Source organism: Periplaneta americana, chromosome 1 (assembly GCF_040183065.1).
Source record: "Periplaneta americana isolate PAMFEO1 chromosome 1, P.americana_PAMFEO1_priV1, whole genome shotgun sequence".
NCBI classification, from domain to species: domain Eukaryota; kingdom Metazoa; phylum Arthropoda; class Insecta; order Blattodea; family Blattidae; genus Periplaneta; species Periplaneta americana.
In genome coordinates this window covers 103,288,695-103,301,663 of record NC_091117.1, presented here as the reverse complement: position 1 = coordinate 103,301,663, position 12,969 = coordinate 103,288,695, and the positions used below count along the sequence as shown (strand labels likewise).

Below are 12,969 nucleotides of genomic sequence, written 5' to 3'. Positions count from 1 at the left end.
AAGTCTACCTCAGGGCGCTGTCCTCAGCACAACTTTATTCAATATTTATATAAATGACTTACCCTCCCTATTAGAGGAATCAAACATGAAAACAGCACTATTTGCAGATAATATAGTTTTGTGGACTTCCGGATCTTACAGACATAGAGACAAAATTCAAAATTCTGCTCTTAAAGCTGTAAATCAACTACATGAATGGAATATATCAATTGACACTCAATTTAAGCAAAAGTAACTACCAAATATTTTCACTTGGTAAAAAAGAAAGAGAATTCAATATCCAATACAATGGCCAACACCTTCCTAGGACTTATGAATCCAAATATCTTGGAATTATTTTCGACAGTAAGTTAATATGGACCAACCATTTGAAATACATTTCTGAAAAAGCTCGTAAAAGATTCTCCCTTCTAAAAAGACTAGCAGGAAAGAAATGGGGATGCTCTAGGAATACTTTGAACATTACATACAAAATGTTTATACAGCCGGTGCTGACATACTGCGGAGAAATTTTAATTACTTCACCTTTCATAAACGAAATAGAATATGTTCAAAACCAAGCTCTCAGACTCATTACTGGTGGAATCAAAACAACTCCAATAGATTCTATGAGATTCCTCACTTATATTAACAGCATCAAAATGACAATAGAAGAAAAAGCACTGATTCAATATGAAAAAATTATCAGATTACCAGGAAACAATTGGCATTCATACAGTCCTCTCTGTAGATTGAAAACTCAAAAAAGTTTCATATCCATTGTTCAAGAATTAAAATAGAAAATCAATATCCCGAATTTAAAAGAAAACCTACAAATTAAACCACACCCTTTAACTCTATTAAATATAGAATATAATCTAAATTTAACACAAGAAATACTGAAATCAGAAGTAAACACTGAAATACTAAAACAATTGTCTTTAGAGACAATTAATATTAGGTATCCTCCACAAAACTGGCTTCATTTATACACTGACGGATCCTTGATCTCCAGAGAACAAGGTGCCGGTGCAGGTGTTACGTGCTGTCTCTTCTCACTTTATAGATCTCTTGGGTATGGAACAACAAGTTTTGATGGAGAAATCATTGCAATAAGTGAAAGTCTCAGGAATCTTCTATGCCACATCAGTAAATTTAAAAATGCAGTTATATTGTCAGACTCCAAAGCAGCTATTCTATCAATAATCTCTAAACACACACCTTCATCTCAAACAGCAGAAATAACTAAAATGCTCTCTCAATTAATATCACTCAATAAAAGAATTGTATTCCAATGGATACCATCCCATTGTGGAATCCTGGGAAACGAGAATGCGGATGCTTTAGCAAAGAAGGGTAGCACTGCTACTTACAGACATGTTACTAAATCTACGTATTACTCTGTGAAAAGATTTATTAAATCTACATACTTAGACTTCAACAAACAAAATTTGATAACACAATACCAAGGAAAAAAATGGAACTCTCTGCATCAAAATCCACAGTTAATTCCCGATTTACCACGAAAATCGTCTGTAGCTGCATTTAGATTGGCAACAGGCCATGATTGTTTGGCCAAACACCTGCATAGAATTGGAATATATCAGTCTCCTAACTGCCCATTGTGCAACTCAAGACAAGAAATGGATTTGGAACACCTCAAAATCTGTGCTTCAGTGGCTGGCCATGATAATATCTTTGAAAAATATTGGAGTGCAAGAGGTCAAATGACTTTATTGTCAAACGCCTGGCATTAGAAAACAACAACAAACAACAATAACAACATACTTTTATGCGATATCATTTGGGAATCAGGCTTCAACGATATCATCACTAATAGAGTGCAGACAAAATGAATGACCTGGATTGTTATGTTTATTATGTTTACAAAGTCACTGTAACACCCATGTCATCTATGCCATATTTGGAGACTACGCCTACTCATACTGACCATACTGTATCAATGTAAAGACTAATTCTGTAAGACCAAAAAATTAATCTTTACATAGATTATTTCCCTAACAGTGCATATGTACTGTGGAGTCGATTTGGATTGAACTGTGGCGTAGCTTAGTGGTTAGAGCACCTAGTGCATAGAACTGGGTTCAATCATCAGCGCTGGAGCGAATTTTTCTCCATTAATAACAAATGCTATACTGCATCAAGCTGATAGCTTGCAGATCTTATGGACTGACTCACTGCACTGTTATATTTTGTTCATGAAAGTTACACGGCACAGGAATTACCAAGTACATATATATCTATAGTGGAATTGTCACATTTATTATTCTGCAAATCAGTAAGTATATTATGTACACTAGAATTATCACACTTACTACTGTGCATTTTTCGTTTAAAAAAATACTATTTGTGTGATAAATGCGGAAGAAAGGGACTGCACATACACCAACTTTGCTGTACACCTGTGTTTCATGTCTCACTTTTTCCCCTTAATCCTAAATTCTGGAACAGCAGACAGCACACAGTCTTGTAGGAAATGCCTTCTTCTGATTTGGAGGGATATGATCAGGAAAATGTTTCTCAGTGAGACGTGGTACCATACTTGTAGTGGAACATCCTCGTTTTGGAGTCTGGAGTTTCGAACAATACTCTTCAATTGTTTTTTCTACAATTATTTTTAATCTAATTGCAGATGTTTTCTTTGCATAAAACGAAGGAATTCCAAATTGCATGTTCATAGAGATGAGAGAGCATTTTCTTGTAGTACTTTTTCTCTCTCTTTCTTATTACAGGGTAGTCTGTCACATGCTGATCTACCCTATCCACACTGCACGTCGTGTCATTATAATCCACAACTACTTTAGGTTTCAATTTTCTACCACGTGTTCTTCCCACCTCGACAACCTCAGCATTGTGGACAGAACTCAATAGTATCACATCCTTTTTGTCATGCCATTTCGGGCTCATTACTTTTCCTCTCTGAAAAGCAATTACTTCACATTTCTTCAGTTTCTTAGATATCATTCCTGGGGACATTTCTTTCTGTCTTTGTTCACTGTGCAGTAAAAGTGTCAGTGAAATTTCATTTTTCACGAGCTCATCAGTAAGTTGAGGAGATGTGTAGAAATTGTCAGTTGTGATACAGTATCCCTTACTCAAAAGGAATTTCATTAATGTCGTAACAATTTGGAATGCCACATTCACATTCTTTTATTAATGACCTAAAAGTGTCTCCTTTCCAGTTTAAATTATGCTTGGCCATAAATGACTGGTTTTTTACTCACATAGCCTACAAGTTTTTATGCCAAATTGGGCCTATTTCAGTAGAATATACTCAACTCACTCCAGCCTACCCTAATACAGCATAAGACTCTCATCAACTGCTACATCCCATCACATGTGTACACTTCACTAAATCTATTGTTCAAGTACACAAACACAGGCCAAATTTTTTTCGGTTTCAGACACGGATGTGTTGTAGCAACATATGTATCATTGTGAAATGTAAATATCTACTTATTAGTGAAAATCTTGCATAAGACATAACACCTGGGAAAAAAGGTTTATGGACACAATCTCTCTTTGGACAGTACATATTCAGTTCTGGTTTTCAAATAATTCCGTGAAGAAGCACTAGAGCTAAAAACACTCTAATTTCACTTTCTCTTGTTGCTACCCACTTTCTCCCGCATGCTCTCTTCTTCAAAATGTTACCTTGTAAGCACTTTTCGGCACCTGCTCATTTCCATTGAAATCTGTCTAGTAAGTTGTCATCGAAAAATAAATCTATAAACTTCACTATATAGTCAGGGTTATTTATGTTCACTTTGACTCTGTGAATTTGAATCTAGAAGGTGCTGGGTTCACATTCGAACAATCCAACGCACATCACTGCCTTGTGGTCGCAAAACTAACCTCACTTCCATCATATTTTCACTACCTGATTCACTGGGAAAAGTACTGTCAGTATAACTGTCGCTCATTTTGGATATTATTATAACTGTGGGTTAAATAATTTTCAAATACATGCCGTATAGAACTTGGAGCTAAAATTTACACACTAGCCAGCCCTGTGTCAGGGTAGCTACTGTATGTTTAGATACCATTCTTTCTGCGACACCATGCAGAGCATTTTGCAGAGAATGTCTTGGTATATTCCCAATTTTTTGCAAGATAGCATCTATCAGTTGTAGGAGTGTTGGCTGTGCCACGAAAACTCGTTCTTTATGATAACCCCACAATCAAAAGGCAGCCAGATTGAGATCTGGAAATCACAGAGGCAATATTGTTGGAAACTGCTTACTGATGAACGTTAAGGAAAGAGCTGTGTAATTATTTGCTTTTCAGGTGTGTAAAAGTACAGCAGTGCACCATCTAAATATTATATTTTCCAGGTCGCAATTCCTCAGTCTAGGGGCGACGAAGTTCTGTAACATTCTGTAGCAATGCTCCTCTTTACTGAGACAGTCTCTGATACTCCATCATTTCCTTCTTTGTTAGCAATGATGAATTGCGAAGTGAAGCCACATCATACAGTGAAGTTCTAATCATGCAGTCTTTGTTTAATTAAAACGTGAAGGTCACTTTCAGACAAAATTCTGCAATTACATATGACAACTCCACCACTGAGAAAGAAATGTGCTATGTCTCTCCAGAAAATTTTGTTCACCCAATGATTAATCAGGTGAATCTCCACTAGCGGAAACGAAGCAAAATCATAATTTATTCTTCCTGCTTGTCACTTTCTTGAGTGTGAACACGGTTTTAATTTGTATGGGTACAGACTGTGATATTTTCTCCAAACTATTAAAAATGCCTGGATACCTAACACTACTAATTCCATAGCAATTATTTCTACTTATTTCCATTATCATCATATTCTCCAAGGCTTAGGCATAATATGCCTGTTCTGGTTTCAGAGTTTAGAGAAAACATCTCGCCATCTTTCAATTGGGCATCCTATTCTCCTCTTTCCATTTGGATTGTAATAGAGGAGTTGAAATGGTAGACGATGTGGTTCCATTCTTTCTACATTTTGTTTCCATCTATTTCTATATTGTTGTATAATGTCATTCAATCCATTCAGTTTAACTCATTTCATTGCTGTGCTCTATTTATGGCCCATTAAAGTGTATCCTGCTATTAATCGAAGGAACCTCATTTTAGCTGCCTCTATTCTTTTTTTTTTCTCCTTTTGTTAACACCCAAATCACAGAGCCATATGTTAATATCGGGATTGCCATTGTTTTATAAAATTTAGTGATTTTGTCTTTTCTTACTTTGCCACATAGGGTTCTTCTTATTGTACCAATAATCATTTGGAATCTTGCATAATTTATTATCAACATCTGCAGATTTCAAATATGAAATGTCACAACCTAAATAGCAAAATCCAGAAACCTGTTCCAATATTTTGTCTTGTATTATTATTTTCGCCCTTACAGTGTTTATCACCTTTAAATCGCATTACTTTTGTTGTTGTAAGTGATATTTCCATATTATAATTGCCAACCACATTATTTAAAACAAACTAAGATCTCTGAAGAGTATCTTCTCTCTTGGCAACACTGGCATCTCACCAGCAATGACATCACTATAATTACTTTTGGTCTTTCAGAATTATTCTTATCAGTAACAAAACCAGTTTCCTCAAACCTTCTGATTAAATTGCCGTAATTAGGAATGGATCATGAGCCTTTTCCTGAATAATTGTTAAGAGTTCTAAATTTTCTTAGATCTTGAGAAAGACTCTTACAGCTTTCATAATAACATTGCACTAGCTACATCCTAAGATTTAATGGTAGAACCATTGCTTGAAACTTTAAAATTCATGCAGCAGTACTAATAAAACCATTAATGTTTTAATTAACAAAATGGTAACTGGAAATGCAAAAAGTAACAAATAAGAAATCCCACTGTTTGGCCAACAAAGTGATGATTATTTTTTACCCCAAATATTATAGCATATTATAGTCACAATGCTTTTAAGTCTGAATTGAGTTTTGAATGACCTCATGTATATTACCACAGTGAAATACAAAACACAACTTGACAACTCGAAATCTTCAGACATAACGGTTTCTTATTATTCTGTCTATGAGCATCATGAATTTCTTTACATCTAAAATAATGATACACACCACCTTATCATGGGTGTCCATGGATTCTGGTATCTCAGCTGGTTCTTCTTTTACATTCACTGACATGACAAAGCTGTCCTTTTCTGCAGAGTCAGCCAAGTTTATTACTGATGTTATAGAAGGCAGAAGGTTTGCATTTGATGACATCTGTATAGGTGTGTCTGTAAAAATGAGGAAATACTTCCTGAAATTAAGTAGATATACACAGAGGATCAAATGTACGTTCGAAATTAAAATAATGGCGGTAGAGTAATTAGTAATTACTATCAACTACTGCAAACTTTCCTGTTATTCTTTTTTGTAGCCATTAATATTCAACTTGGTTCATTAAAATCTCATCATATCTATACAGTGTTCACTTAATTACACTAGTACTGAATTTGACGAATTTTAGTCAATTAGTAATTAAATTATCATGAAAAAATGCGAAGAACATAAGTAAAATATTCCTTATATTAGATCGAGTCATGTTCAGACAGTGGTATTTCATTTTTAAACTATAAAATTATTTAAGATTTTTTTATGAAAGATTACTGAAATTATTATTCTTGGTAAAATAACACTTATAAATAGGGAAAGAATTGTTAGATGTTAAAAAAAAGAGATTTAGGACTTTATAAAATCCAATTTAGACTTTTAGGAGTTTATATAAAATGAACAATTAATAACTTTAATTTTAGTAAATATCCCATTTTAGGCGGAATTTATGTACAAAGAACTGGTGCTGACAATGAGTGCTACTGAACTGAAGACTCAAATTCTATTAAATTCTATTGGTCAGTTTCATTTTGCATAATGGGGATACATTGACGCGAGAACTAATTTGTAAGTTCTTGCCTAACCACAGTGTAGAGAACATACAGTAAAGACACCTAAGCCATTTCGTGGGAACAAATTCTGAGTGCGCATGTCACGAAACCGGGTGTATTATCTGGAACCTCCACCAGATGGATCTCCATCTACGACAGGCCTGGCATAATTTAATATTAACTGAAAACATTCATTAGTCAGCTTTTAATAATTTTAAAGACATGAGGCAAAGGAATGGCAATATAACCATAATAATAATTACTTCCGTATGCAATCATCATGAAAATATTCACTAATTGACGCTAACGTTCAAGTCACTGTTTGAGGCTTATGTTGGTAAAATTGATCCAAATACAACATAATACATCATGGCGTCCGTTGCGGTCAAGTGCGAGCATGAACGTCAACAATGGATATAAGTATTTTGACTTCCTAGCGACATAATATCAATGATAAATATACATACAAGATTATTCGTATTACTGACCAATAAAATAAATAAATAAATATTTTACTAATATTTTGATAGTGTTTTGATACTAGTGACATAGTTGGATTCATTGAGAACTAGACCTTACTGAGCTTGAATCTAGTACCAACAACATCAAAGGTGCCGACAAGAGTTGTCCCTACTGATTCTTCTTATACTGTGGCCTAACCTGAACAACCTACCATCCCTTTTATACAAAGTTGGACTTAGCCAAACGAACTTCTGTTTCAGGAAATTAGGTAAAATCTTCTTCCCTCCCCTTCTAAGGCCAATATGGAACGAACTTGCCAGCCAGTGTTTGTCTGCAAGAGAATTTTTTTTCTTCTTCTTTTTTTCTTTTTACATTTTAAATAGGTATATAAAAATACTAAAAAGACATTTTTTAAGTACAAACATAATTTTTAGAAATTTGTAATTGCTGTACAAATGATTTATCACAGATACATAATGCTTTATTTTGATACAAAGTACACACCTAGTACAGCCGGTTTTGTTGAAACTTTTGCAGTGGTTGCAGCCAGTGTTGTCACCCAAATGTGCCAATGATACTTTATATTGTTTGGATACATTTTAATGTTTGATGTGATGAAAATAAATGATTTATAACAGATACTACACGTACAATATAGTCTGCTGATGATATAATTCATTTTTTCAATTTTCCATAGCATAGTTTCAAACAGAGGGTTACCAACATTGCTTACGAGAATATGCTGTTTGTTATCATTGAAGTAAATACGTTTTATAAATAGCTTTATAATAAAAATAATGCCAATTTCTGAATAGTAGTTAGGACAGAAAAGCAATAATATACTGACTTGAACGAAGAGAGTACTTGTGGAATTTGCAAATGCCGATTCTCATAACAAAAAGTAAATTAAGTTAGCAGAAATTGCTAGTGCAATGCAAATTTAAGATGATGTTAAAAAATCCACCCTCTTCAGAACCAATATAATAAAGAAGGGTTAAAAAATAATAATATTTCTAATATTCGCAAAAAGTTCTTATATCATAACAATAGACCCTATTCATCCCTGCCATCATAGTTCTCATAGGAGACTGTAACTTCAAATTGTTCTGTATTTCTATTCCTTCTATTCTCAGCATCATCTGCGTTTTATTCTCCATTTCATAATTAAAAGAGGTAATAAGTCAGCTATCGCATGAGCTTCATAATCTGAAACTCTAATGCAAATACAACCACAAAATGTATTGAAGAATCAACATGGAGATGTAAAGCTGCAGCTAAACTGCAGCTGCAAAATAGTGTCTTGTGTGTAAACAGACTCGCAACCTCCAGTTGCAACTTTTACAGCACTTGCATTGTGCAGCACGAAAAGTAGCATGCAGTGCGCTACTTTTGGCTTACGTGTGAACACGACACACAACATTTGCAGCTGCAATACGAAAGTTGTGCAGCAAAAGTAGTGATGTGTGACCGTACCTTTAGTCTTTCGACTTTCCACTAAACTCTCCCCTTGTTACAACGGAATTTCCAATCCTCAACTCTTGCTTGTTACAAGCAGGGGGTCAAAATATTGAAAGAAAGGAAGGCAGACGCAGCATGCTTGCAAACTGCAATATAATATACTTTTGTGTTCTATTGCGAGTGTTACTATGGCTCCTGTTAGAACTGCAAGAAGAGATCTTGTGTCAAAATGGATTGAAGGAAAGGAATTTCTAAAGAACTGAAGGTGATGTAGTTTATTGTGACTGTCGCAATGAAGATGTAAGTATTTGTGTATTTTGGGGCATGTAAAAGCATTGCGATCAAGGTGTAATGCTGCAAAGTTGAAGGTTTGCGGGTTCGATTTCCAATGGGGTCATGTCATGCGGAAATGCAAAAGACTTACAATTCGATCTCACTTTGTTCCAAATTTCTTTGCTTAAATATGCACCTGTCACTTCCTGTGATGTAGAAAGATCATTTTCTGTGCTTCAGATAAGCACATGAGCTTAAGTGAAGAACAATTTGAAAAAATAGTTGTACAGTAAAATCCCTCATTACCAGCAATACCAAAACAACGGCACTTTTGGCTGGGTAAAAAAAAAAAAGTTTACGTCTCCCATATTGCCACAGTCTGGGCCATCAGTTTTGCTCCCTTAGGAAGTTCGCCCGAATTTTCGTTTTCAGTGAATATTCGAACCTAAAATTAGGTGTATTATTTGTTATGTGATGTGTTTTAATAAAGGAAATCAACGAAGGTTTTACATTTATTTAGTTATGTTCGGGCCGTCAGAGTTGCCACATTAGGAAGTTCGCACGAGCTTTAATTTTCAATGAATATTCGAACCTAGAATTGTGTTGTGTGATGTGTTTTAATACGGAAAATCCACACAGGTTTTATGTTTATTCAGTTATGGGTAAGTCATAGAGAAATAAGCTTTACATGGCTGCAGTTTCAACGTTTGACATCATGACTTTTCTTTTGGTATATATCGGTATTTATTCATTTATCCAGCAAAATCTCGCATCCGGAACTAACCTGGTCTCTTTGGTGTTGGTTAAAAGGGATTCTACTTTAGTACGTAAAAATGAAAATGTAACAATGTAAAATTCAATTTTGATAGTCATATTTTTATTGTTTTTTTTTTTTTGCATGTTTTGTCATATGATAGCACATGAATGCATTGTATTTTAAGATTTCATAGTGCATGGAAATCCGGGCTCTAATTATAATACTTACAATATTTTGAAGTTTGAAGTGACTTCTGAATGACCTTAAAGATTAGAATCCAGGGCAATGTATGAGTATACTTACTAGGAGCAGCAGTGACAACAAGCAGCTCAATGCATTGCTTGATCCAGTAGTGGGGTCCCATTGCCTCCCAATTCTGAGAACAAGTGATGTACATGAGGCGGTCATGAAGTCGTCTCTTCATGCTCTCATCAAACACTTCAAAGAACTTGGCTCTTATAGTAGGTTGTACACATCGCAGTCCTGCCAAGAATGCTGGTTCCAGCTTTACTGTCAGTTCAGAACATTTCAGTGTCTCATCTCTGAAAAAGTCAGTCACTGCATAAATACAGTATACAACAGCTAATGCTGAGTTCTTGACAATAAAGCCATTAACGTTTTTGCTTTCCAATATAGGAGAGTGATCAGCAAAAAATATAACCGTTTTAATGTAGGCACCATATTTTTTTGTTATGGCAGTTATATCATCTATACATAACCCCAAAAACTGTATGGAGGACCACACCTACCATTGGGTAGTGGTTAGTGGATCCAAATATATAAATTGCTACCAATTAATTATTCTTTTTGTGAGTTTTTTCACTTCGTTAGTGGATAATAAAGAAATCTGATACCAGAATATACCATTGTCATAAAAATTTACCAATCGTATGTGGAAGAAATCACTCAATTACTCTACTTATAATTAATTTCTCTTTTATTTGAAATAATTTCTGAGTTGTGCAAATAAATGTTGTTAAAGGCTATAGAGAAGCCAAATTATGCATCATACCTGTAGGAAACTAGGAAACTACATTGTCATCTATTTAAAATAGTGAATTGTCAATTTATGTACTGAGTGTTGTAGGCATTTTATTATGATCTACCATATTAACAAAGGCAAGATAATTTAAGATCATATTTTGAGACATAAAAAATAATAATAATAATAAAAATAATAATAATAAAGCATATACTTACTACAAAACACAATACAATTTTTTCTGAATTTTTATATTACTGGTATTTCATTTTATGCATGTAAAATAGCAAATGTTGATCAATTTAACTTCTGTGTGAATGCAATCCAAAACGTATTTTACATAATTTGTTGTGAAAGAGATGAATATGTGATCGTCATCTCATGGGACAATTTTTATTTATTTTATTTATTACATTTATTATATTATGATCCTTTGACATCAACAGGTAAGAGATCTCATTTATGTTTTATTGCAATACATATATTCTAATGAACAAATCACATTTACAAAACACTGTCTTCCATTCATATGCGTTTGATGGTTCATTGTACAAAAGGGAAGTTGAATATCCTTGTAAGGAAAAAGTCAATGTGATTCCTAATGAAAATATTTATGAATGGCAAGCTGTAAGAGGTAATTCATATTTATGTTTATGTTTGATTAAGAGATGAAGTTGCATACAATTAAAATTTAAAAAAATTGATTATGTAACATTACTGTATGAATTGGAATGATGGAATTGCCAACAAAAGAACGGTACTATCATGAAGTGAGTTTGAAGATTCGTCAGGGATTATCAAAAATTTGCTTCATAGTCAAGAAAAATCTCAGGAAAAACTCAACCAGATGGGGTTCGAACTTCCATCTGACAGCAGCTTTGAAGCATGAGCCTTGCTTGCTAATCCCTAACCCCTCTGGTGACCAATTCTTGTGTAAGGGGGTACCTAAATGTTTCATAATTCATAATACAATTTAATTTTACATGTTGGTTGGTTGGTTTCTAAAGGCAAACTCTGAAGATTTACTTCATTTATCTTTTGGCATCCCAATAATGTTCTATCTAATATGATGGTATCTTTATTTAGTTTATTTATTTCTGAAGATGATCTTTGTTCATGACTGCGTCTGGTTGGTTGCATATTACACAGTGGCTGCTTTGATAGATTTTTATCTTATGCAGGTGAGCTATGGCCAGTATTAATGTAACTTTTAAAAATTCATTTTCAGAACGAAAAGTTACATTTATTCAGATCAAATTTCTGCACATTTAAAGTATAAAACTAATTTTTTTTTTTCAATCATTTATTATCATAATACGCTGCTCCTTAAATTAACTGATCATATTGGAAATTCAATCAATAGGTTCCCAAAACACGCTATGAAATGTTTTTATATAAAACAATTTTCATCTTGGAAAGGAAGTATAAACGAGCAAAATTGTATGAAACTTTTTGTTTGAAATATCTCAAAGAACAACCCCCTGGAAAAAAAAAAAATAAATATATATATATATATATATATATATATATATATATATATATACACAAAAGAAGAAAATACATGTATATATACCGGGTGTTTCAGATCACCCATATCAGCCTTTTTTCTCCAAAACTATATGATACTGGTTGTTCATAAAAAAATTTTGACAATCAAAACCTATGTAAAGAATCTTTTGATGGTAGTACCATTTCCCTTAACAAACCCGAAGTAGGGGTACCTGGTCAACTTCGAAATTTCAAATGAGAACATGGGTCACTGAAGATGCCATTGGAAACTACTTTTAAAAAGAAAAAAACTTTTACTGAAACTTTTTTTTCTAACTTTATTCTTTACTCAGAAAGCAACAAAAAATGGAGTATCTTCTGAGAAATACTGTTCGTTGTTAATGTACGTACACTTTTCATAGTAAGTGTTCAAAATGTTCGCCACCCTGTGCTAAACAACGTTCTGATCTCCACCTAACATCCGTGATTGTATGGAGCACTTCAGCACATCTTAGAGACCCACAGGGTTCTCTAACTCTTTGTTTAATATCTTCTCTAGTTGTTGGACGTATTTAGTAGACCATGTCTTTAATTCTCCCCCATAAGAAGAAGTCATTTGCAGTGAAGTCAGGAGATCGGACCAGCCAAACTACTTGTCCT

The 12,969-nt window shown here is 33.9% G+C and overlaps 1 protein-coding gene across 6 annotated transcripts in view; it reads right to left on the bottom strand.

Annotated features, from left to right (window-relative positions):
* Positions 1–12,969, bottom strand: part of Nipped-A (Transcription-associated protein Nipped-A) — a 494,348-nt gene that overhangs the window by 115,836 nt on the left and 365,543 nt on the right. For 4 of the 6 annotated variants that reach the window (XM_069825168.1, XM_069825181.1, XM_069825179.1 and 1 more), the window contains exons 42-43: positions 10,143–10,381; positions 6,081–6,241 (exon numbers count right to left, since the gene is read on the bottom strand). In XM_069825168.1, the coding sequence (XP_069681269.1) occupies positions 6,081–6,241; positions 10,143–10,381 (400 nt within the window). The remainder of the gene's footprint in view (positions 1–6,080; positions 6,242–10,142; positions 10,382–12,969) is intronic. The other 2 variants (XM_069825178.1, XM_069825182.1) reach the window with 1 other exon arrangement.